Here is a 25646-nt window from a genome sequence, read left to right as displayed (position 1 = left end):
AAAATGAAAATTTGCAAACCAGTTTTGGGGAAGGTCTGATTTACAGGCTTTTCATGACACTTCGAATTTTTTTAATGCTTTTAAAAATCTTTTTTACTGCAAGAAAAGCTTGCCTGTTGGACTAGTCTGAGAACAACTGGAGTCCATCTAGCCCCATCCAAAATAAACGCTGTAATGATTTGTTGCAGTAGGATTATTGCAGGAGATCCTGGACTTGCTCAGGCAGAAATCAAAACATGTTGCTGAAGCTCTTCATTGGTGCCAGCCAAAGCAGCTGATGGCTGCTTTTTCTGCTAGACCATTGCAAAATAAACAGTGGCTTAAGAGTTCTCAGAAAGGGCTACCTTGGGGAAAGCTCCAAGGAAGCACACCCTCAGGCATTTCTTTTATAGCTTGCTTTTTTTTTTTGGTCTGCTTTAGATATTGACTTTCTCAGTGATCACAGGGAAGTTCTATGAGTACAGAAAGTTGTTCTTATTGGTTACGCAAATCGCTCCTGCAAACGTGTACCAACAGCCATTCCCATATTGCCATGGTTACATCCTTATCACAGTCTGACCTTTCATTTCATCACTAAAAAAATCCCATTCCGGCATAATGTTCAATTTAGGAAAAAAGCCCCAAACAAAGAAATTTTATATTCCTTTCAAAGGATCAAATGAGGTCACTATGGTCTTTTCAGGAAATGGGCCAATATTTGCATTGCAATAATGCAATTTACTTAGGGCAGGCAAATTTTCTTGACCTGCATTTTCCTGCTGCCCTCTGCAAAGCTGAAGCACCCCTGTAGGATTATCCATGCTGGCCTGCAGCCGCTCTGCTGGCTGCTAAGTGCAGAGAAAGCCATTGAGGTCACTCGGCCTGGCTTTGGCAGAAGTGTGCCCAAGCTGGTGCCAGAAAAATCCATTAACACCAGAGATTTATGTCCAAAAAGGAGACAGAGGAGTCCTGCAACTTTACTTGCATAAAGGAAGAGAGTCCACCAGAGCACAAGCCCGCAAACCCTTCTCTCCCGAGGTTTTGGAGGGTGCAGCCTCCTTTTACTCTGAACTCCCGACTACATATTTCTCCCTTTCTCCATTGGCTGAGGCACTAGAAAGGTACAGCCTTCACTAAATGCCTACCACATATTCCCCCCTTGAACCTACTATTTTACCCCAACGTTCAGAAACTCAGGCTTGTGCAGACCCCACTTGTTTGGTTCAGTGGCTGAGCTGTCAGGGCTCTGCAAGGAACCTGCTGCCCACAGTTAGCAGAGACATTGAGCCCCTTTTCAAAGATGTTAGCATCCACACCTTCACCCATCAAATTGTTTGTAAAGACATCAGACTCTTTCATTGGCAAGGTATCCAGGCTTGAGGTTTTTGCACTGAGTGCTGCCAGCTGGAGGTGCTGGGCACATTTCCTGCTCCACCAGTAACTGATACTGGGACAGCGTTAGAGTCCACTTTTACTGACCCAGGAAACAGCTCAGGTCTGGATCTGTCCTGTTACCATCTGATGGAAGGAAGGAAGGAGGAGAAGATAAACAAGCTTTTGCTTCCCAGCACTGCCTTGGATGGCAGCAGATTTGAACACCCTTCTTGCACAAAAGAAAATTTCTGTTCCTGGTGTGAAAAACGCTAATCACTTGTGTTTTTTTTTTTTTAATTTTAAAAGTTTAATGATAATAAAATGGTTCAAAAAATAGCAATATAGTTAGAGTAATAACAGTTTGGACAATTTTGATTAGGACAATATGAGACAACAGAAACAAAGAGTTACAGACATCCAGATACCTTTTTCTGGGCACCATAAGCCTGAAAAAGGACACCTGTTAACAAAGGATTAACCCTTAAAAGCAATAGCCCGTTGCATATTCATACACCTCATACATGATCACAAATTCCATTCAAACAAAGGATTCTGTCTGGTCAGTGTCAACTTCTTCCTCTGAATCCTGACGGCGTCTTCAGGGCTGAGCAAGGCAGGAAGAATTTCATTTCTTCTGATAATGGGGCAATAAATTCTCTTTCTCTGAAAGATTTAGGTGGCCATGGCTGTTATCTCGCTGTGAGTCCTTTCTTTAAAAAATGTATCTTATATAGCATAGTTTCTATTTTAACATTTTGTTATAACCTAAAACTACATTTAACACACTACTTAAAAGAATGAATACAGCATCACTTTCTAACATAACACATATAATATTCATTTTAATATTTGCAAAAATCCAATCACAAAATATCCATTTTTCACAGTAGGAGGGTAAGAACAAAACGTGTCTCCTGCCCCTGCTGTCTGGGCTGCTGCCCTCTGCCTGTCTGCAAAGCAAATGCACCAGGGCCAGGCTGTGGCTCTGAGAAGGGTCTGTTGGGGACTGGGACCGGGGGAATTGCTGCATGGCCTGGCTTGGAGGGCTCCAAGGTTGCAGGGCCAGGGCTGGCCAGACAGGGCAGGGGCAAGGGCAATCTGCTGGCCAGACCATCTTTTGCTGCTGGTCTTGTTTCACTTCTGGGTTTGCTGCCCCCCTTATGGCCCTGGTAGCACAGAGAGGCATTCCTGTTCACAGTGAGAAGTATTTTCTCATTACAGGGTTTGTTGAAAGTAGAGTCTGGACAAGGCATGACAAAGATCTTAGAAAAGGCTGGAGCTGTGCTGGCAAAAGATCTGCAGAGCAGAAAACCACTGAATTTCCAAGCAGCAAAGCAGGAGCATGAGACCTGGCAGGCCATGAGACAGCAAATGACACCTGTCATCCCTCCCCAGCCTGGCTGCAGCTCCCTCTTCTGAGGCCAGGCCAGGCTGGAGCTGCTGCCCAGGAAAGCCTTCTCCTGCTGGCTCCTCGCATGAGAAGGGCTGTTTGGAAACAATGGGTAATAGAGGAAGTGCTTTCCCAGACAAGTCCAAATAAATACATGAATGAACTTCCTCTGCTCAACAGCACAGGGCAGTGAGGGTTTGCTGTGTGGCCAGGCTGAATTCACTGCTGCTTGCTCTCAGAGGGACAGGATAGTGGGACTCCTTGTGGGGGTGGCACTTTGGAGAAGCCTGCTTGGAAAAAGTGCCAATGCTGCTATCACCTTGCTGCCATGGTGCAAATTAAGAGCTATTAGGTTTCCTGCACTTGGTTGTGTAATTGCACTGCAGGGCCTTTTGATGCTGCATTTAAATGAGTCTGCAATTGGAAATAATGAAGGTTAAAACCCTCTTACATGATGATTCTATGATCAAATTAGTTCCTTTGACCCAGAAAGCAGCTGTGGTAGCAATGAGCTCTGCACTAGGACTGTAGATGGAAGTGTTGTTCAGAGCTAGCTTTAGAAAGGTACATCCATACAAAGGGACTGAATTTCAAAGTCAAACAGGTCTGGCACACTGGGACAGAGGCTGGGCAGGAGTCTGGTGTGAGAGGAAGACCTGCAAACAGAGCAGGGAGGAAGGCAGCTCTGCCCAGAGTCACGGTATCAAAACCAAGTGGCCCCATGAGGTGAAAGCTGGGGGCATGATGTATATCCCATCCTGCCCTTACTCATCTTGAGTATCTGTTCATAACTAATACCAGGGAGAGCTCTGGCTAATCCAAAGCAGCATTATTCTATTTTTACACCTCATTTGTAGCTGGTGAGAGGGTTATTAAGACTTTCCCTTAGTTGTAGGGACTTAGGGACTCTATTTCCTTAGGCTGTTGCTTTGAAGTTGCCTTGAGCTCCAGGACCCCAGCTAACTTCTGCCTGTCCAGCCCACAGCTGGCCTTGGACACACTGACTGACCTTGGGAGTTCAACTTGTCACTCTTCTACCTGAGTGTCAGGGAGGAGCTGGTAAGAATTTTTGTTTCAGTCCTGATTGGAAGTGGTCTGGATGCTGTAGACTGCTGTGAGCAGAGCTGTGGTGTCCAAACCTTGCCAAGCCCCTGACCTGTCTGGCCAGGGAGAGTCCTTCCCTCTGGCATGGAGCACACCCTGACAGGTGGATGCAGGAGGCTTTGAACTGCAAAGCACGTGGCATCACTCTAATCTTCACCCTCCCAGGGTGGCTAACAAGTGGGTGGGTGTAGGGAAACATGATCTGAAGGTTCCTGGCTGCTCTGGGCAGTGAAGCAGCACTGAGCAGGGCTGCGACAGCCTCAGCATGGTTGCCTGTTCCAACAGGGAGCAAGGCTCTGGGATATACATGACAGCCAGCTTGTGTATGAGCATCCTTGAAGGTGACATTGTGCTGTGTAATCCCAGCACTCCAGGCTCTGGCACATGCAGTGTGTCCCTCAGCTGCTCACACATGGATGCCACCACCTGCACTGTCCAATTAGTTCTAAGATCCAAGTCTGAAGGATCCAGGTCTTTTCAGGCTTTCCCTTGGCTCTGCTCCAGTGAACTCACAGGCTTTCTTGGCCTTCCTTTCCTTGCACTGTCTTGCCTGAGCCTCCCCTGGCACCTTGAGAGCCCTCTCCTCTGTGTCTGCAGCCATCTGCAGCCTCTCTAGATCTCTGTGCTTCATCATCTCCCATTGGGAACTCCTCTTGGTGCTCTCACATCTTGCTGATGTTCAGCATCATCTGGGCTCCAGAAGGAGAGACTGTGCTTCCCCTGGGATCCTGCTTCCAAACCCAGCAGGGTGTGGGTGTGTGTATCATCTCTGCCCAGCATGGATGCGCATTTTCCCTCCATCTGCAGTGTTTGCTTGATGATTAGGGAAATGCAGGACATAGTGGAGAGGGTGAAGACTGCACAGCAGCTCTAAATCCACCCTGACCTTTGCCCCTTTCCCCCAGATTCTGTTGCCATTTACACAAAGAGCCCCACATTCAGCTTGGGGGGTTTCTACACTGGGTTGAAAGTTGACACTGGGCAAGCCGTGTAAGCTGAAGCCCTTGATTTGCTTTAGCTGAGGGAGCAGCTTTTTGCTGTCCTCCCTTCTGTTAGAGCCCCCGGTGAGATTCTGGCATGCCATGTGGCCAGGGAACAGCAGGGAGGATTACTGCTAGGACTCACAGAGACATCGGCTCCTGTGGAGAGTGATTAGCAACTCATCATGCCCTCCTGGCTCCCGAGAGCCTTGGGAAGCTGATTAGGGACGGCAGAAATTTATTCCTGTCTGGGAGCAGGGCAGATCAGAGCAGCAGCAGTATCTGAGCATATGGGAGCAATGATTTTCACACTACTTGTATCTGATGGGGGGGTCACTCACAGCTCTAGGAGATGCATTATTACACTGACACTGTTGTGCTTGACATGAAGAGCTGAAAATTCTCGTCCGAGCGTGGGCACAGCCATCAGGGCACGGTGGGCGCCGGAGCGGGCAGCACGGCCAGGGCGGTCTGTGCCGGGCCTGGGGCTCCTCTGCCCTCCCCTCACAGGCGCTTTGCCTTCAGGATCTCACTGCCACCACCGCACCGCTGCGGGCTTAACAGGGATCTCCCAGCTCTGCTGGGAAGAGCGAACAGCCCGGCTCTCTCCGAGGCGGACTTCCATCCTCCGGCCTGCATCCCGCACTGGGGACCGGGACACACAGCTGGGCTCGGGTTGTGCTGGGCTGGGTTCGGCTTCAGGGGATCGCCGCGCTCGGAGGGGCCGGGCTCGGCTCTGCTGGGCTCGGCTGCGCTGGGCTCGACCTGGCATGGCATGGCTCGACCTGCATGGCATGGCTCGACCTGGCACAAGCTACGGTTCGGTTCGGTTCGGTTCGGTTCGGTTCGGTTCGGTTCGGTTCGGCCCGGCTCGGCTGAGGGCGAAAGCGCTCGGACTGCGCCGCCCGGCTGTGGTGTCCCGCGCTGTCCAGCAGGGGGCGCCTCCCGGCGGCGTCTCGGCCAGTGGCGGCCCGCCCCGCTCCGCTGGCGCCGCCCCTCTTTGTTGCGGCGGCCAATGGGGGCGCGCCGCGGGCGGGCGGGCGGCCGGTCGCGCGGTAACGCGCGGCATGGCGCGCGGCGCGGGGCGCGCCCCCTGCGCGGCCGCGGCCGGTACCGGGGTCGGGACGGGGCGCCCGGAGCGAGCGGGCCGGCGTCGCTAGCGAGGGACCGCCCCCGCCCGGCCTCCTCCACACGCCCCTCACAGGCGCACACACGCACATACACACACACATACACACATACACACATACAAAGAGCGGCCGGGCGGTGGCGGCGAGGCCGTGGGGCGCATCCCGGCAGCGGTCCCGGTGCCGGTCCCGGGCATGGCCGCGGGGCCATGACGGGCGTGGCGGGCCGTGGCGGCGGCTGCCGCGGGAGCGGGCGGCGTGCGGCGGCCGGCAAGGAGGGCGGCCGGTCGCGGAGCGCTCAGCCGCGGGCGGCGGGCGGCGGCGGCAGCGGGAGCGGCGGGGGCTCGGAGGAGGAGGAGCAGGAGCAGCAGCGGGACGGCGGTTCGCTCTTCCTGGTGAACAAGAGCGGCTTCCCCATGGACGGGCAGACCTGGGAGCGCATGTGGGGCCACGTGGAGCGGGTGCATCCCGACGGCGGGGCTGTGGCCGCGGCCATCCGGAGCGCCGCCCGCCTGGCTCGGGTAAGGCGGAGCCGCCGTGCGTCCCTCGTGCGGGGCGGCGGGTGACAGCCGGCCCCGGGGCCGCGTCCTGCGGCTGCCGCGGTCCGCCGCTCCGGGCCGGCTGGGAGGGGGTGACACCGCTGCCGGAGGATGCTCTGGGACACTGCCGGGATGGACGGGGTATCCGCTGTCCCAAAGCGCCCGGAACGGGGAACGGGGCTGCGGGTGCTTAGGGGATGTGCTGGGTGTCCTGGGGAACAAGAAGGAAGAAAATTCCTCCTTTTAGCTTGGGGAGAAAAAAACAGAAAACAAAAGTTAAATCTTCAGGGACTGAGTGAAGCATTTTGTGCAATTTAAAGCAGGTTTTTGTTTTGCTTTTGGAACACAGGTGTTTCCTTAAACACAGCGTTGCTCCTCAAATGTAACAAGGGATTTAAAACTCAGACATTTCTTTTCCAGTATGTGGAAAGATTCCAAATGCTTTTGTCTGATATGTTCCTCAGTACAAGCCCCAAATAGCTCTGCCTCACCCAAGTCTTTTTCCTCCAGACAGCAAATAAAATGTTGATGTCTGCTGCTGTTCCAAGGCTTCTTGACACTGTGCTGCATTACTGCTCACAATGTCTTTAACACTCTCTGCTTTGGCAGACTTTGAGCTTGATTCACTGCTCACATCAGGCAGCATTAATGTGAGCTGACCGCTGGAGTCTGGCTTGGTTCGTACCCCTGTGCGTGCTGGGGTGAGATGGTTGGGCTGCTGCTGTCATGGTCCAAGCTGTCAGTGATACTGACATGAACCATATGCCTGTTCTTTTCATGGAGTAGAAAGGAAATTCTGTGCACAGGGGAGTCGAAATCTTGTTGTGTAGGGCTGTATTGAGAAGGTGCTTGTCAAATAAGCTGCGGGCTGAGAAGGCCTTTCATCTCTCTTCTGCAATGTTCAGTCCAGTGCAGGTGCAGAAGGGATCATCTCTCTCCTCTCTGCTCTACCTGTGCTGGGACCAGCCTTTGTTTGGCTGGGGGAGCACATCCAACTGAAGAATAATCAGGTTATGCTGAGTTTGTGGTTCCTTGCTGTGGTTCATCTTGTACTTACACAAGCACTTGAGGTGGAAATGAAGGGGCAGGGACTGGGCAGAACTTCTTGTTCCAGCAGCCTGACCAGCTTATGCCAGTCTGGATGGCCTGCAAGCCCACTTAGTGTTAAGAGATGGCAAAGCACGTGCTAGATTTGACTTTCATCCTTTCCTTCCCAACTCCAGAGCTTGCAACTTTTACTGGTGACACCCGTGGTGACTGACAGAGCATCTGGTGAGAGACAGGCCAGTGGCTCCAGTGTCTGGCCTGCACACTGCATTCCTGTGGGAATGTCCCAGAGAGCATTGCCCATGGCTTCTTGCTCAGTGCCACAACTCTGGGATCACTCTCTGTAGCATCTGTGTAAGCTGGGCAGAATAAAAATGTTTTGAAATCTGCCTTGTCAAATGATTTGATGTTGATGCTCAGTGCCCAGTGCTGTAGGAGTTGTACTCCTCCAGCAGTGCCTGGATGCAAAATCCCTGTTACAGTGATTAGTTTCTTCAGGGGCAGGAGGACCTGGTGCTCTCTGTGACTAAGTAGCTCTTGCTGGCTGAGTGTGGCACCTCTGGGGTCAGAGAGTAGTTTGAGGACTGTCTGGTCCTTAATAGGGCCAACAGAGCTCAGGTGAGCAAATGAAGTTTAGGAGCAGGGTTTTTTTGCCAAAGTGGAAGTGGATCACCAAAGTTGTGATAGTAATTTCTGGGTCAGAGTAGGAATGTGAGTGGAGACTTGTTCCTTAAATGGTGGTACAAATTATTTTAATTGGCTTGTGCTGCAGGGTGTGTGTCACCCTGCAAAAGACCAGGTGCTGCTGTTTGGGAGTTATGAGGGAAACTCATGCCTATGAGAAGATGATTTGTAATCTGCTTGCATGGGTAGTTGGTTCAGGCTGAGTGAGTGGCATGTGCAACTGCTCCATTTCTGCATCTGATCTGTTCCTAATCCCTAGTGATGGGAGAGAGTTTTCATCCCCTCTCCAAGAAGCTCCACTTGATTGCTCTAATCATCTTGGCATTAGTCTCAGCAATCATACACGCAGGGTGTAAGTAGCTCCCGACTGTGTCTGTGAGGTTTGTCCTTACTGCAACAAATGCAAGCTGCAGAGGTGCAGGGCTGCATCTCTCTTCTTACACAAAGCTGGCTTGTCTGCAAGGGCACTTTTGGAACCTGTGGGGTCCCCACCTCTGGCTGTTGGCTTGAGCTCTGCAAATAGTGCAGGCTCACGGTTTGGAAGGGCTGTGCAATCCTTTACTTGTTCTGTGATCTTGGAGGTACTTGGAGATGGTAATAAATTAAACCTCTCAGCAGCTTTGAGAACTCTTGCCTGTCAGCTTCATCTGTGCTGAGTAACAGAGTGCTTGCAGGGGGAGCTGGCAGAAAATGACTTTCTGGTCATTAAGTGAGACAGTGGATTTGGGCAAAAGGAGTTCCACACAGGATGTCTGTGGTAAAGTGAGACTACAGCATTTCCAGCCATGGGATGAGTCTCCAGCTCTGCCACGTGGTCTTGCACTGCAGCAGCTCCACTGTCTGGAGCTGCCATTCCTTGGAAAGACTGATATAAGGTCAAGGCTTTTCATCTGACTCGCGTCTGAATTTCACTTGCTTTTCAAATTCATGGCCTGTAGTGCTGTGTCGGCATTTCCTCTTGCCATCCATGACCTCTTGCCTGCTCCTTGCTGCTCTGGATGCATCCCAGGAGCTGGAGGGCTGCATCCTCAATGGAAACAGAGCTGTGCTTTCCTGCACTTGTATCGTGCAGCCCTGGCTTCTGCTCCGTGCTGGGTGAGTGCCCAGGAGCCATCCTCCTGCAGCTGGGGCAGAATCAGGGAGGGAAACGTGTTTGGAGGGAGTGGGAGTGGTGTGAGGCTCCCCAGTGGCCTGACTGGCAGCATGGTGTGTGTCCTGCCTGCCCTGCATGGAGAGAGGAGAGCAGTGCTGCCCTGGGTGGGATCAGGCTTATGGATGCTGCTCCCTTCTTGCCTAAGATCTGGAGGGGCTTGGGCCTTCTGGCCCAGCAGGCCTGCTGAGGTAACTGGAATGTGTTCTAGCCAGTGGGAAAACCTTAGTTCTCTTTTCTAGGCTATGCTCTGGTATCTGACACCATCATCCTCCTTGGATAATGATCACCTGCCGTGGAGATGGGGAGCACCTCACCTGGGGTCTGAACTTGTCCCCTTGGTCAGGGTGGCCTCTGTGGGTTTCAGGAAGGGCTGTGTCTGTCCACACTGCTGCTGTCCCTGTGGGATGCTGCCCTGGCTCCCACAGCAGGGTGAGGGCTGGGAAAGGATGGAATCCCCACCTCTGCAGCAGCCAGGCCCTCACTGGCTGGGGCTCCCATTGCTCGGGTGTTGTGTAAGTGCAATGCATGCACCTAGGGCTTCTGTATCTTTGAAGCAAAGGACTGAGTGTATTGGAGCAGAAATGGCCCCTCCAGGAAGGTGTGACAGCCCTGCCAGAATTCCCTTTGTCAGCTTCTTGCTGCTTCTGGAACCTGAGCCTTACCTGGTGTGTTGAGGCCTTCGTGCTGGAAGGGACAGGTGAATAATTCATCCAGCCCAAAGGGGCTGGGTGGGAAAGGAACCTGTGGAACCAAAAGAAAATTCCTCTAATGAAGAGCTTAGGCATGAAAATCATGATTAAGAAGTGCTAACGAGTCTTGCTCATAACTCCCAGTGGTGAGAGGAGACAGCCCATGTGTGGAGCCACCGTGTAGCACTGGGATGGCGGGGGCGAGCTGGAAGCCTTGCCATCTGCTTGCCACTTACAGTTTGTTTCTGTGTGCCAGGAGTGTAGGAGTCTCTGGTTTGGTGTTTTCTCCCTCCTTCTCCACAGTGTATTCACTGTAGTAACTTGCTGCGTGTAGTAAATTCTGGGTTTTGTTGCCTTGGGAGTACCAGTGCTCTTTCTCTGAAAGCAAACACACAATCTTAACAGAGATGGAAACTGGAGAGGACAGTCTTTGTGGCAGAGATGCCCCATACCACCTGAACTTGCTGTTCTTATCAGTAATTGCTGACTTGAAGTATATTAAGGACAGTGATATGTCACTTTATGAGCTTTAAACTATGGTTACACTAATGTGGTCCCACAGACACTTTTCTTTGCACCTTGTCACAGCTGCCCAAATTGCTGGTTCCTGAATTTGAGTCTGCATTAATATTCAAATTGCTTCCTCCACTGTGTTTGTGAGAATTGTGATGACTTCTTTTTAGTCATGCTGCCTACTTTAATATCTGCTGACCCCATATTTTGTAGTTTCACCCCTGAAATAAGTGGACTTGGGACAAGGCTGTGCCCCTTTCCTGCATGGCTGCAGGCTCAGGAGCCAAGTAGCTGTGGGAATTAAATGTGGATTGAGGGCCTGCCTTCTTAAAATGCTTAGGCACAAGCAGATGTCTTATGAGATTTTGGAAAAATCCCATTATGTTGCTAGTCTATATCTTTAAGTGTTTTAATGTCATTAAATATTTGGGTCCCAGGTGGTCTTCTAGGTGCTGTGCTCTCCCTCCCCAGCAAGCGTGCTGCAGACATATGGCAGATGGGAAATTATGCAGCCCAGGATCCTTGTCTCCTTTTATCTTTCTCTTGTGGTAAAGGAGGCCAGAAATGAGACTTGAAATGGCTTCCAGGGGGAGGGAGCACAGCAGAGTCAGTACTGGGACTCTGCTCATCCAAACTGCCCTGCGCTGGGGGATGGGGAGTGGGAAGCAGAGGCTTTCTGTGCTGCACTGCCTGCCTGCATAGGGGGTGTTTGAGGGGTGCTCTGATGATTAGCCTGCCACAGTCTCTGTGCAGGGCAGGCTCTGCTGCTGGGGCAGCCCCCTGGTCAGCAGGATGACTTTGCCTGATGCCTGAGCTCACGTGGGGCTTAAGCCATCTGTGCTGCAGCGTTGTGTTGCACTGAGCACATGCCACTGCTCAGTAAATCACTTATCTGCTCTGCAGGGAGCCCTGCCTCTCTAACCTCTTCATCTTCTTTTTCGTGTCCAGCCCTCAGTGCCGCCAGTGCCAAACTACAAGCTCTCCATGACAATCCCAGAATGGCTCCAGGCAATACAGACCTACATGAAGATGCTGCAGTATCCTTCTCCTGTGTGTGTTCTCTGGAATGAAGGCTGACTTGTGCCTGGTGTGAATTAACAGAGCTTTACTGAAGCTTTAGCTGGTTGCGAGGGCTTGAGATCATTTGGGGGTAAAGGGATGCCTCCAGGGATTTGTGATAGCACCAGCAGCACTGAGCTTGTCATAGCAGTCCTCTGGGAGATGTAATAACCTTAAATTATACTGAAAAATTTAACTGAAGTGACATTGGTGGGAATAGAAGTGCTTATTTTGAAGTTGATGTATGAGGATCTTATGATTGGATCATGATGCCTGGAGAAATAATATGGCATCTTGTCATAAAGCCACTTAGAGAAAGCCAGTGTTGTGTCAAACCCTCTCTCCCTGTGCCTGGGCAGCCCCTGTGGGTTCCCTGAGGATTGCCCGTGTGCTCAGCCTGCAGGGAGTGCTTGTCACTGGGGAGAGGGGCACAAGCAGCTCTCCTGACCCCAGGGTGGGCGGGCTTGCTGTGACACAGGGACTGACCAAAGGCATCTCCCTTCCGCATGTTCCACCTTGCTTAGGGGATTCATCAGGGATCTGCATGTCTGTCTAGCCTGTCTGTTACTGCTCCATGCCCAATTCCTGCCTTTGCATTGCTGACAGATAATTTCAGGGAAGGTTGCTGGCCCAGATGCTGCTCTTCTGTTTCCCTTTTTTCCTAAACTCTGCCTTTCTGTGTATGTGGGGAAAGTGGGGGGATAAGGAATGAGTGTGAAGTGCTGGTAAGGATTAAGAAGGATATGGGAGGCAGCTGGAAGAGCATTCAGAAATAGCAGGCGTGGTGAGCTGGGGGCAGTCGTGGCTGGGATCAAGGCAGGCCTGGAGCTGCAACAGCTGCCCTGGGCAGGGAGCCTGGGCCTGCCTGCTCTGCAGGGGGATGGTGCATTTCTCTTCTCTATGGCAGCCACTGGGCCAGGGCAGGAGGCTTCTTGCTCCCTGGGGTTGTGCCAGAGAGGATACCGTGCCATACAGAGCTCCAGAAATGACCTTACCCCCACCTCTCCCCACAGTGGATTTGAAATCCTGAATTCTGCTGTGTAGCAGGAGCAGGCCTTAGGCACAGGGCTTGGGTCTGTGTTCAGAAAAGCTTCAAAGGGGGCTGGGGAGCAGCGTCTGGGCTTCCTTTGAGGGATGCAGGAGGATGTGTGCTTTGTGCAGAGCACCCTGAGAGGGCCTCATGAGTTAGTTTTGAAGGCAGGAGGGAAGTAAAGCCTTGTTTGTGGAAAGCTCTGAACTCTAATTGAAGTCAGTTCAGAGCATCCTGGTGAGAGCTGGAGTTTTTATTTAGGCTATGGTTATACATCCAGCAGCTGTGCTATTTATACCTTGCAAGCAACTCTCAGCTTCCATGGGGTCACCTGCTAGTGCCCTGGTAGCATCAGTTTTACTGGCATGGACATTCTGATGGGAATAGAATTTAGGTACTAGATACTAGGTTAGGAAGGAGATTCAACTGGAAAAGTAACCTAGCAAAAATAAGGGCAGTGTGATTTTTTTTTTTTTTCTTTTTTTACAAAACTTAATTGGGTTTTTTGTTTTGTTTTTGGTTTTACTGAACAGATTGTTTTCCTGGTCTGATTTATTGCATTGCTGCTTGGACAGAAATGCACAAGGAGCAGGGAAGAGGCTGCTTCTGTTGATGCTGCTAGGAAGGTGGTGCTGAGATTTGCTTTACTGTTTGCTGGCATCATTTGTGATGAACTGTTCTGCAATTAGTGTTAGCTAATGACCTTGGCTTGCACATAGCTGGTTGTTTTCATTTCAAGAGCATTGTGTTTTTTAGAGAATCGTTTACATTCTCTAAGTGTGAAGGGATGCACCTGCAATGGTTTTGGTTAACAGGTCACAGGTGAGCCATGAGGCTGGTGGAGTTGAAAGACTTCTAAAGGAAATAAAGTTTTTTCAGACAATGGATTATGTTGATTGGTTAGGGTAAGCTATGAAAGCTTTCTCTTGCCCATGTGGGAGACTTTTTTCCAAACTTGCAACCTAGTAGTGAGCAGGACCTAGTGAAAGAGAGTCTATAACCTTCAAATGCTGAATTTGAGTGTCATTTTAGATGGTCAACCTTAATACATGATTCTGCACCTACTGCTGTTAATAAGTCATATAAAAAGACAAGTGACAAGTTTTGCTTTATTTTACATGCCATATGTTTCATATCTGAGAGTCAACAGCTTTTACTGTCTGTTTTGTGTTTCAGCAGGAACTCAGAACTGAAATTCACCTTTTCCGCAGTGTTATTTTATTGCTTGGCTGTTCAAGTTACTTTCCCTTAACAGACAAAATACAGATACAATCACACGGGAACACAGTTCTTCGAGATCAGAAAGAGCAGACCTCTGAGTGGGTAAGTGCCACTGGAATTGCTCTGGAGTCCTTGTCCCTGATCAGCTGGCATTGCAGCACTGCAGCACATGGCATGGGAGGGCTGTGTCCTCTGGCAGAGCCAAAGCTGCCTCTGTTGCTCCTTTGCAAGGAGTGTCCCAGCTTGCTGCGGGGTGCCAAAAGGACCATCGAGTGGAAGGGCTGCTCTTACTCAGCAGCTGTGTGGGAGCTGCTTGGCTGCAGGCCAGAGCTGCATGCACAGGGCTGGGAAAACTCTCTGCTTATTGGTGTTGGGCTGGGAGGGCTGAGCTGCTTTTCTGGAAACTGAGTAAGTCCGGATATTCTGGTTGTGCTGAAATGCCCTTTGCAGGTGTAGGAAGGGATTAGCTGCGTGAAGTGCAGCAGGAGTTTGGACATCCTGGGCTCAGTAGTTTTCCCTGGAGGCTCACAATGGACTGTTTAAGTTGTGTCTGTGCTTCTGCCTTGCTGCTCATCTTGCTGTTTTGTCCATGTGGTGGGTTTGTGCTGGCTGGTGATGAGCTGTGCAGTGCAACTATGAACATGTGCCCAGAGAGCCTGGCAGCAGAGAGCAGGGGTCTCTTGTGTGTTAGAACTGCATCATACTTGGGACAGCTCTTTAACAGAACCTAATGAATTAGCAGGTTAGGGCAGGAAGGGAGTTGACAGCATTATGCTTTTATTTTAGGGTGAAATTAAGATTAGCAGAGTATAATTACTCCCATAGACTGCTCTGTCCCTAGCTCTTCCCAGTTCTCTGTCAGTAAACTAATGGTCCCTCACTCTAAAATTCCAGCTCCCATCCCAGCTTTGTGCTTCAGGTTTTCATCTTGCTGACAGCAGTGTTTCTCACCTCCTTTATCTAATGTTCACTGCTCTGGTGGAACTAGTTTAAAACAAATCTTGTGCCTTGAATGATAGATGGGTTTACAGAAGCTTAAACCAATTTTCAAGCTGCTCGCTCATTTTTAAATTTGTCCCATTACTTTTTTCAAAGGAAGTGAAGGATGAAAATGAATTATGCTCAGCACTTACCACTTAAAAGGTCCTTGTCTTCCTGGGCTGGATAAAAGCCCGGCTTAGAGGATGGTGCTCTTTCCTAGAAGGGAACAGATAGAGTGCTCACAGCTGGAGATGTGCCTGTGGCTTTGAATCACCTCCCAAGTGGAGCCATTTCCTCTGTTTATCTGCCTTAGAGATTGCTTGGGGGCCAGTGCCTGACTCCTCTCTTGCTGCTGCTGGGAACTGCTTGGAATGGGGTGGTAGGACTTCTGTGGGGTTAAGGATGGTGCCCCTGGAAATGTCCAACCCCTCAGGGGCTGCCCGCTCTCCAGGCACAGTTGCCTGAGCACGGTGTGTGCTGACTCAAACAGTGTTAAATCCTTAGAAGGGCTGTGCTGCTTTGCTCCTGGATTGGGTGGATGGGAATGCTGGGAAGAGTGGAGCTGTCAGGAGCACGAGGTGCTGCCCAGATCTACTGTTCTGCTGTAGGCTCTAACACCTGCCTGCTCTTGGTTTCTCCAGTTTTGAGGAGGAGAATGCATGAAACCAAAATTCCAGTTGTTTTTATGAAACTTACAGTTTCTGGTTTAGATTTCAGATATTTTAAAATTTACCTGGCCAAGTCAGGAGGATGGGACCAGACTATTTTCAGTGGTTCCCAGGGACAGGACAAGAATCAATGGGCAGAAGCTGGAAGTTCCATCTAAGTATGAGGAAGAAAATGTTCACTTTGAGGCTGACAGAGCACTTGAACAGGCTGCCCATAGAGGTTATGGAGTCTCCTTCTGTGGAGATATTTAAAACCTACCTGTGCAACCTGCTCTAAATGAAACTGCTTTAGCAGGAGGATTGGGCAGATGGTCTCTGGAGGTCCCTTCCAACCCCAGCTTTGTTGTTTCTGTGTGAATAATGCATTGAGGTGTGCACAAAATCTTCCTTTTCCTTCATCTGGCCAGTTTTCATCAAAGCTGAAAAATCACTCACACCTCCAAGTTATTTTTCCTGGGAGGTGTGTTCTGCTTTGGAAGAAATCTGCTCTCAGCATGGCAATGACAGGTGTCCTGTGCTGAGGTGACAATTTTTGTGGTGTGAAAGGCCTCACTTGCTGCAACACAGTGTTTGGGCAAGCTGATTGGGCAAGATGCTGAAGGCCTCCAATTGCCACTGGCTAATGAAAATTGAGGCTGTTCCCAGGGCTTTATTGACACTAAACATATTGCTGATTTCATAATGCGAGGGCTCAAAGTGTTACGAAATCTTTGGCAGCCTCTCCTCAAGACAACAGTGGTTGGACACAAAGAAGCTGAGTACTAGATGGAAATTGAATATTCATAAATTCATGTCAAAGTGTCCTAAAGCAGCTGGGGCATATTAATGAGTTTTCCTATTATGGAGGGAGGACTAGATATTGTAGAGATTTACTGCCAGCGTCAGTGTGATGTATGAGAAAATAAAAATGCGTGGCTGAGCATAGGAAGAAGAGCATAAATTGTCTATGGGAGCTCATTAAGGGATATAGTCTTGCTATAACTCAGTATTTACAGTCTCTTTTAAAAAAGTTACTCTTATTATCAACTTGAGTTTTAGAGTGCCAGACCACCACGTGGATTTGTCTAGACTACAGATAGCTATGCCAACAGAAATCTAGCACTGCTAAAAGTGCTGTGTGAGTCAGGGTGGCAGAGCTGTGAACCCGTAAACTTGGTGTGCTGTTCTTGTTGTGCTGGCAAACTGTGTCTGAAAATGTGCCTGGGTCTCACCTCTCCTGAGTTGGCTGTATTTGCATAAAATCCAAATTTATGGGTGTAGCTACATCCACTGTAGGAGTGCTTTGCTTACACAGGTATCCTGGGAGAGTGCCCTTCACAGGCTTCATGATGTGCCTTTTTGTACTGAATAGGTAAAGGGCACCCTGTGAAGTTCAGCTCTGCTGATCCATGTGTGTATGCATGTGATATGAATGTTTCAGACACCAGTAGGACTGGTTCTCCTTTTCCCATGCAAGATTGTGCTGGCTAAACCTATATTAGACTTTTGTTGGTACGACCAGTCTGATCAAAAATGGTACTTTTGACTGACACAGTCATTCTTTTTACAACTTCCAGGCTTGCATCATGTAAGAGCTTTAGGAAAAAAGTGTATGTCTGGGTATCTGGTAATATCAGTAACTGTGAATTCAATGTCAACAAGCTGTTACTACTGGGTTTGCGAGCAGAGATAAGCCCTCTGGAAGCTTCTGTTCTAGGATGCAGGCATGAGGCAGGATGAGAAACAAATCCCTTTATCCTCCGCAGAGGATCAGGGAGGTGCAGTATGGTACTGTTCCCTCCAGTAAGTGCCAGCTGAACAGGGGGACCTGGAGCTGAGGCAGAAACTGAGGTTTGGGTTGCTTTGTGCTCTGTGAGGAATTGGAGCCCAGAGGCTGCTCTGTGAGGAGGGAGAGCCCTTCAGTGGCAGCAGATATAATGTGTGATCAGTTGCAGGGAAGGAGCACGACAGGAGCTGTCACGTGGCAAGGATGCGACCAAATAACAGGGAAGGGGAGATGGGGAATAATACTGTTTCCACACACCATGTTATTAAGGAACACTGATGGGGCTGTAGAGAAAAATGAGCTCATAGCATTTGCAGACAATAGGCTGCAGAAGACATTTGAACATCTGCTTCTCTGTCTCACAAAGGGGATGTTACAGATACATGGGGTGTTCAGCATGTGGTGGAAATGCTTTTGCTGTTGCAACACTGTTTTTGAGAGGATTCACAAAATCCATATCTGCTCTGCTGTTTTATCTCCTTTTACTCCTGCTGGTGCCTTTCGCTTCTCTCTTGGCTTCGTTATCATGAATGAAACTGTCAGGAGCATTAAAATCTCCTTCTCCCAAGTTTTTCTATAGACCTCATGCAAATACATGGGTCTGTGCAAGGAGAATTTTGTGGAAAAATATACTGGAAGATCTCATTAATAAATTTATTCAGTTTTGTAGGACTCTTTCTGGTGAAGGTAATGGAGAGCCTCTCCTAAGCATGGTCATCCCTGAAGGGACTCCATGTGATCAGTGCCAGCTGGTGAGATCCTCCAGTTTTGTGCATGCTGAATGGTTTTAAGATTTTTCTAACCTGTATATGAAATTGGGTGCTCCAAGAGAAAAATCTGGAAGCAAAAGGAATTAATGATTCCTATGAGCTGTCTTTAGGCACTGCCATTTTGAACAGAAAGCATCCTGAAGAGGCAAAGTCAGCTCTTTTCAGGGCCTCTGTTACTGCTGGAAGCAAGGGAGATAGTCCTGCTGAAAACACGGAAGAAATTTGAATCAATTAACGAGGAAGTATCACTATCTGCCAAGGACTAGGTTTGAGGGAGGAACAAGCAGCCTGTTCCTGCTGGCTACATTTGTTAGAGGCAGAAGTGCTCACTGTGGTCTGGAATAGAGATGTGCCTGGCAGACGTCAGAGTGGTGTCAATGCCACAAGGAGGGAGCTGCACGGTGCTGTAGCAGTCTTTCCTGGAAGAGATGGGCTGCCCCCAGGGCTCACTGGAGTGTGGGGAGAGACTGTGGGCTAATTCCCAGCTGTCTGATGTATAAGACTAAAGAATAGCTATATATGGGGCTCTTTTCAGGTAACTGTCAAGATTTAAAGAAAATCCCAGAAGCAAACCCTGCTAAGGCAGGAAATTGAAATGCTTGATGCTGTTTTTTAATTCTTTTCTGGCTTCCTTAAATCTCCTTTCACAAGTTTAACTCCAGAGTTTCTGGTCACTATTAACATCTGAGACAGTGTGATAGGAATTCAGGAGTGAGGGAAAAGAGGGAAAGGACAAATCAAAGAGCACCTGTAGTGAGCTGTTCTCACATGAGCTGAATGTTCTGTCATTTGCCATAAGTTGTTTGCCATAGATCCCTTAGAGAGCTGACATGCAGCCTTAACCATTAATATTTGTGTTAGAGAATGTAGGGAGGGTGGGTGCTGGGGAAGGCAAAGATAGCAGCCTTTAAAAAGAATAAGGCAAAAGATAAGTCTAGGAACTTTGAGTTTTATCTGCAGTTCAAGGGAAGGGAAAGGCAACATTAATATCGTTGCCACTGTTCATTTCTGAGAATTTCCTTCTATGAGCTTTTGTCAACAAGGGAGAAGACGTGGATGTAATAACTCCTTGTTTTAGTGTGGCTTTTGATAAGGCCATATCTTATCTCTGCAGATAAGGCAGGGACCTTGATTCTAAATAAAGCTATTTAATGGGAGGACCCAACTTGGTGAAAAGCAGCACGTAGGAAGTGGCACTCTACCAATCTGGCCTAGCAGAGATTGTCAGAGGTGTGCAGTGTCTGTCCTAGCTCAGTTTTTCCTTAATGGTATGGGTAGGACTAATTGTATACTGATGGATGATTTGCAGTCCAGGCTGGACAAGGTGACAAGGCTTTGACAAGTGGAGATGGAATATTCAGAGTGATCTCTTGGGCTGGAACAAATGGGAAATAATTTAGTGAGGGCAAATAGAAAGGAGAGTTTGGGAGTAGCCAGCTGTGGAGAGCAAAAGTGGAGTTTAGCAAAGAAGAAGATGAGCTTAAAAAAATAAAAGAAACCAAACAAAATTTATCAAAAAAGCCCAGCCAAAAAATCCCCACCCCTAACAAAAAAAACCTCCCAACCAACCTAAAAAAAACCCCACCAAAAACACCAACAAAAAAACCCAACAAAAAACCACCAGAACCCGATTCATTGTGGGCCAACAGAGAAAAGCCAACAACATGCTGGCTTGGTTACAAATATGCACTGAAAGATGGATTCAGAAGGAAATTGGTCTGTTTGTACTGTTGTGGGCTTAGCCAAAGGACTGTGAGAAGTGGGTTGGTTGAAGGGATTCCAAAATTGAAAGAAACAAACATTATCCTAAAATCATAACTCAGGGGGAGTGAGGGAGGAATTAAATGAAAATTGGTGTCTTCTTTCTTATTTTTACAGAGGAGAAGGTAGATTACAGTCTTTTGCATATACAAATGTCTGTAGCAAGAGGAGAGATGATGAATGGTCTCCATGCCCACTGTGGAGAGCCAAAACAGCTCCTGATTTGATTTGCAAAAAGGGAAGGATTTAGTTTAAACATTAGGGGACCTTCTTAGAGGCAAGGTTAAATATAGGATAGATTAGCTGGTGGGTTCCCAGGCTTTTGAGAAGCCAGTTGAAAGCAGACTGAAAAATAATCTGTGGGGAGTGATTTAGATTTGGCTTGTGCTACCTTGGGCCGAGCAGTGGCTTGGGGATCCTCCAGGGGCTCTGCTTCCATTGCAAACACAGGGTTCAAGGCCTTGCTTTGACTCAAGCCTGTTAAAAGTGGAAGGAAAACTCTCAGTGGCTCTTGAACTGGGTCATGCACACAAACCCTGAGGTCTGTGCTGGAAATGCAGAGAGAAAGCAAGCTGTTTGCAGAGTGCTCCCAGGGGTCCAGGGGGCTGTGTGTGAGGGCACAGCCTGCCCAGAAGTGCAGTGGCTGCTGCTTGGCTGACAGCTGGTGGTGCCTCCTGGGCAATGCTCCCCTCTCACCGACCCTCCCCACTGGTGGGAACCCAGGACATCCCTCTGGCTGTCCTGAGCAGCCAAGACTCTGCCAGGGGGCTCAGAGACCCTGGCACAGAGCCCAGGATGCCTGTGGTTTTCATTATGACCTGTGGAGCAAGGTACCAACCTTAGATGAAAATCAGCAAGCCACAACAGTTTAAGTAGAATAATAGTGAAGTTATCATGGAGTAGAAAAGTAGATTTCAGGGTTTTTGGTATGAGAGTTCAAGAAGCAAGATGGAAGGGACTGGGTGTGTCCAGCCTTTCTCCTTCTTCTTGGCCTCCATCTTCTGCTGTGATGTTGGCATTTACAGACTGGCTTAGAGTAGAAGCTCACTGTCTAACATAGGTGATAGGTATTGGAAAGTAATTGTGGATGTTGTATATGTAGTTTTTAGTATAAAGACATAACACTGCCCTGGGGGCAGACAGAGTGCCTCAAACTGTCTTGCTGAGCTGACCTCAGCAGAACAAGAGAAAATTTTTTATAGACAAGAAACAATAAACAACCTTGAGACCGAGAACTGAAGAGCTCTGACTCCTTCTTCAAGTGCTGGGCTGGGAGAAGAGACTTTCCAACTTTTCTCAGAGTCACTCTGACCAGTGAGAGATCCCAACACCCACTGTCCTGCTCCAGTGGTGTCTCTGAGCTGCCAGGTGCCCCTGCATCCTTGGATCCGGGTGCAGGCTGCTGGGTGTGCCTGAGGAGGGGCTGCTGGCCCTGCCCCTGCCCCTCGGACTGTGCGAACCAGGCACAGGTCACACCAAGTGGCTTGCAGGTAAATGCTTTTACAACTCATGATGCACATTGATAATCATAATTTCTTTTTTTTTTTTTTTTGTTTTGACTCCCTTGTGGTTAGAAGATAGGAAATCCAGTGGATTATCTTGTTATGGATACCTCCCATGCCTCATCTGCACATAACAAATCTGACTCAGAGACAAGGCTTTGCAGTGGCCAGTGGGAGCCTGTGTGGGCGATGAAGGAGCCCCATTGTGTGCCCTCCCCAGGGCTGCTCTGTGCTCCTCTCTGGGGTTCTGTGCCTGATTGTGAGTGTGGAGGAGGCAGGCAAACTCTAATTAGTCTTCTGAACTGCAGGCAGTGTAAGGGTGGTTGTTTACAAATGAAAAGATAATTTCTAACTTGGATAAATGGGACATGAAATGGCTGTGACAGACTGTAATAGCAGTGGAAGCTCTGTTGTCACTTGCATTCAACACAAGGTTTAAAATGCGTGAGGTGGGTGAATCAGAAAGGGGGGGAAACAGACTGATGGTTTCAGATGCATATTTTCATAATCTTCTCTAATACAAATATTTTTGTCATTTAATCTTGTATTTCCTTAGAGTAGGGATCTGTTTACAAAGCTCTTGCCAGAGAAAGGATATGGATAGAGAAAAAGAAAAATTATCCTCTGGCTGAGTTTTCAGCTGTGCTTTTTTGGGGGGGCAGTTTTTTGGTGTGGCATTGGATGTGATTCTTCTGGCCTTTTTTAGGCTTTTCCATTTTTTTGGTTTTTTTCAAACTGTCCAGGATTTCAGGATCTGTTTGTGGAAGGGGCTGGGTTACCTACTAGGTTAATAGTGCAGTGTCAGTCTGGCACAGCAGCTTTCTCAGCTGACCTGAGGTTGCTTGTCACAGTGCTGTCCCTGTCAAATAATTGTACTCCAGAGATGGTGTCTAGATTGTGCCTAAACTTTGGGAACTTGCAAAATCCTGGGCATGTGTAGTTTCCTGCATTCCTGCAGGAAATTTTGTGGATTTTGCCACTTTCCCTGTCCACAGGAGATATGGGACTGCAGCAAGACAATAACCCAGTTTGCAGGGATGTGAAGTGTCTGTGTTGGTAGAGCTTTCTGCAGTGCAGGCTTTGATAAAAAGGCAATAAATTCTGGTCTGCAGCTGTAGCTATGGGATTATGCAGGCATTTGTAGCTTTTAGGGGGCCAGGTAACCATCCTCTCTCTCCTGGTTTGTTTGTTTGTTTGTTTGTTTGTTTTTCCTGCAGAGGAGAGCCAGGATTATTTTGAAAATAAGCCGAACTCAGTCCTGCTCTGGGATTTCCATGACTGCCAGCTCATGCAGTTCAGTGGGCTTTGTGTTACAGTCTGAGGTGATGCTCAGGGAGTTGCTGTAGGATGCAGAGAGGACTGCATCCCTCCCATTCACTTTCAAGTCTTTTTGTTTCTCTTACTTTTTTTTTCCCCCCCAGTCATCCTCCAGAAGTTAACAGGACTCCAACAAGTCACTAAGGGGAGAATCAAGTTCCCCAGCTCTTGCTGAGATGAGAACTGGAGGTGTCTAGCTCTTGGTATATGAGAGGACCTTTTGATTTCTGTCAATTGCTCCAGCTGGAAGGACTGAAAACTGTTTTGTTTCTGTTCTAGGTTAATGGAGACAGCAAGAGAAATGACCAGGGAGTCCTTACCTATCAAATGCCTTGAAGCAGTTATCCTGGGGATGTATCCTTTCATGGGCCTGTGCCTTTTTCCACTGCAGCTCTGTTGAATGCATTGCCCTTCACAGGTGGTGTTTGAGAGGTGAGTGCCAGCAGCTTGGGGAGCTGCCCTGCTGTTCATCACCAAGGTGCTGAGTTGCCTGCAATTGTAGGTGCGAGTTGGGATGCTGTGTGCCAGCTCATGAGTGTTGTGACTTGGCCGTGCAGGCTTTGCCTCCTGCCCTGCTAATCTGCATAGTGTCAGGATCTGACCCAGAGTGCCCAGATAAGTCCCTTCCTGCACAATCCTTGTTTTCTTTGTTAGCATTTCTCTGTTGGTTGTTGTTGAAGCTGGGTAGCACCCGAGGAGGTGGGTTCTGCTCTGTGTTTGTCTGATGTTTAGCTTTTGTCTCTGAACCTGCAGCTGTGCTTTGTGCAGAAACATGTGTGTGTTACAGTTAAACATTGGAGCTTCCCCTTCACATAATACTTGCTTCCCACTCACTCTTCAGTCATTTAGACACTGATTGCTTCTCCACCCACCGGTGCTGTCACTGATAAATCAGCCTGCACCATCCTCAGACACTGGAGGAGGGCAAGGCAGGGCTGCAGGAACAGCTTGCCAGACACATCTTGTCAGAAATGATCAAGTTTCACTTAAAACAAATCCCAACTGAAAATAAGCCCCGGAGCAAGCAATCTCCTGGGATGTCTCTGCAGCGTTGTGCTGGCTGCTGCTGCCCCCTCCCGTGGGACAGGGAGCTGGCAGAGCCAGGCAGGTGGTGCCTGTGAGAATCCATGGCTGGGGCTGGGAAGGGCATGGGCTGGGCAATGTGTGCCAGGGATAGGCCTTGGATTGCAGTCTGAGAGGTGTTTCTGGCTCACAGGGTTTCTCTGGGAATGCTGACAGGCTCTGCATGAGCTGGAGGGATTGGGGTCCTGGGGGCTTGATGTCAACAAGAGACTCAAACCCCCTTCAAAGCCCTTCCAGAAGGAGAAATCATAGAATTATAGAATATCCTGAGTTGGAAGGGACCCACAAAAACCGTGGAGGTTCAGGCCCTGTGTTGTCCAAATGCTTTTTGAACTCTGTCAGGCTGCCTGGTACTGTGACCACTTCCCTGGGGAGCTTGTTCCAGTGCCCAGCCACCCTCTGGGTGAAGAACCCTTCCTAATATCCAACCTAAACCTTCCTGACACAGCTTCAGGCCATTCCTTTGGTCCTGCCTCTGGCACCACAGAGCACAGACCAGTGCCTGCCCCTCCTCTTCCCCTCAGGACGAAGGTGTGACTGCAGTGAGATCTCCCCTCAGTCTCTTCCAAGCCAGGTAACTTCAGCCACTCCTTGTATGGCTTCCCCCCAAGGACCATCTTCATTGCCCCCTTTGGGATGCTCTCTAATAAATTTATATCCTTTTTATGTTGTGGCACCCAGAACTGCCCCAGCACTGGAGGTGAGGCTGCCCCAGGGCAGAGGAGAGTGGGACAGTCCCCTCCCTTGCCCAGCTGGCCATGCTGTGCCTGATGCCCCCCAGGACATGGCTGGCCTCCTGGCTGCCAGGGCGCTGCTGGCTCATGTTCCCTCTCTGTGACGCTGTTCTTCAGCCTCTCATTCCCCAGCTGTCCACACAACTGGGTGTGCCCTGTCCCAGATGCAGAACCTGGCACTTCCCTTGTTAAACTTCATAGGTTGGTGCTCACCCAGCTTTCCAATTTGTCAAGGTCTGTCTGCAGGGCCTCTCTGCCCTTGAGGGAGTCAGCAGCTCTTCCCAATTTTGTGTCATCAGCAAACTTACCAAGCATACCTTTGAGTCTTGCATCCAAGTAATTTATGAAGATGTTGAACTGGCCTTAAAGGGAGCCCTGTGGAACCCCACTAGTGAGTGGCTGCCAGCCTGGTGTGACCCCATTTGCTGTAAGCCTTGTGTGTGACCCATGAGCCTGTTCCTTACCCTTTGTGTTCTGTATTTCTCTAGCTGTATGCTGGATATTTTGTCCAGGAGAATACTGGGAGTAACAGTATTGAAAGCTTTCCTGAAGCCCAAAAAGTTTTTATTAACTGATTTCCCTTGAAGTGATGTCAGTGGATCTGTTATGCTTGCCCTTGTGTCAGGATTGTGGTCCAAACTATTGGAATGGGGGAAATAATCCCCAGGTGGAGTTGATGCTGCTCTGTAGTTTGTATTTCTAGCAGTGAACTGATTATTCCACACATCACAGGAGCAAAGGGTGATTAATGGCCTATGGATAACCATGATAACCTGAAAGTGTTGTTGCTGTTTTTTTTTGCTTGCCTCAAACCTGACTTGTGGGTTCAGTTTGGTGTTTTTGGCCTTGGTTTTGTTTTTTTTTTTTTTTGAGAAGTGAAGGAAGCAAAATAGTTGAAAGCTATATTTTATACTATTTATTGTCATTTGAAGTTTCTTCAGACTTAAGATGTGTACGAATATTTCTGTCTCTAGATGCTAATTAAAAAACTCCAAATTTAGGGCAAACTTTTTTGTTTTTTAATTGAGAAGGTTTAGCCAGAGGAGTGTGTGGGACAGGCTTGTCTTGCTAGGACTTCTGCATCCAGTCTTGGAAGTCTCTGTCTGAGAGCAGGGACTGTGTGCTGCTGGTGGTGCAGTAACAGAAGCATGTAGGTTTACAAGATTCATGCACTAT

At 48.9% G+C, this 25646-nt stretch overlaps 1 protein-coding gene across 1 annotated transcript in view; it reads left to right on the top strand.

Annotated features, from left to right (window-relative positions):
- Positions 1-5835: 5835 nt before the first annotated feature.
- VASH2 (vasohibin 2) overlaps positions 5836-25646 on the top strand; it is a 36100-nt gene continuing 16289 nt past the window's right edge. The window contains exons 1-4 of the mRNA XM_074537108.1: positions 5836-6475; positions 11528-11616; positions 13935-13991; positions 22933-23007. Coding sequence (XP_074393209.1) covers positions 5843-6475; positions 11528-11616; positions 13935-13991; positions 22933-23007 — 854 coding nt within the window. The 5' untranslated portion in view covers positions 5836-5842. The remainder of the gene's footprint in view (positions 6476-11527; positions 11617-13934; positions 13992-22932; positions 23008-25646) is intronic.

Source organism: Zonotrichia albicollis, chromosome 3, assembly GCF_047830755.1.
Source record: "Zonotrichia albicollis isolate bZonAlb1 chromosome 3, bZonAlb1.hap1, whole genome shotgun sequence".
NCBI classification, from domain to species: domain Eukaryota; kingdom Metazoa; phylum Chordata; class Aves; order Passeriformes; family Passerellidae; genus Zonotrichia; species Zonotrichia albicollis.
This window is presented reverse-complemented; position numbering and strand designations above follow the sequence as displayed.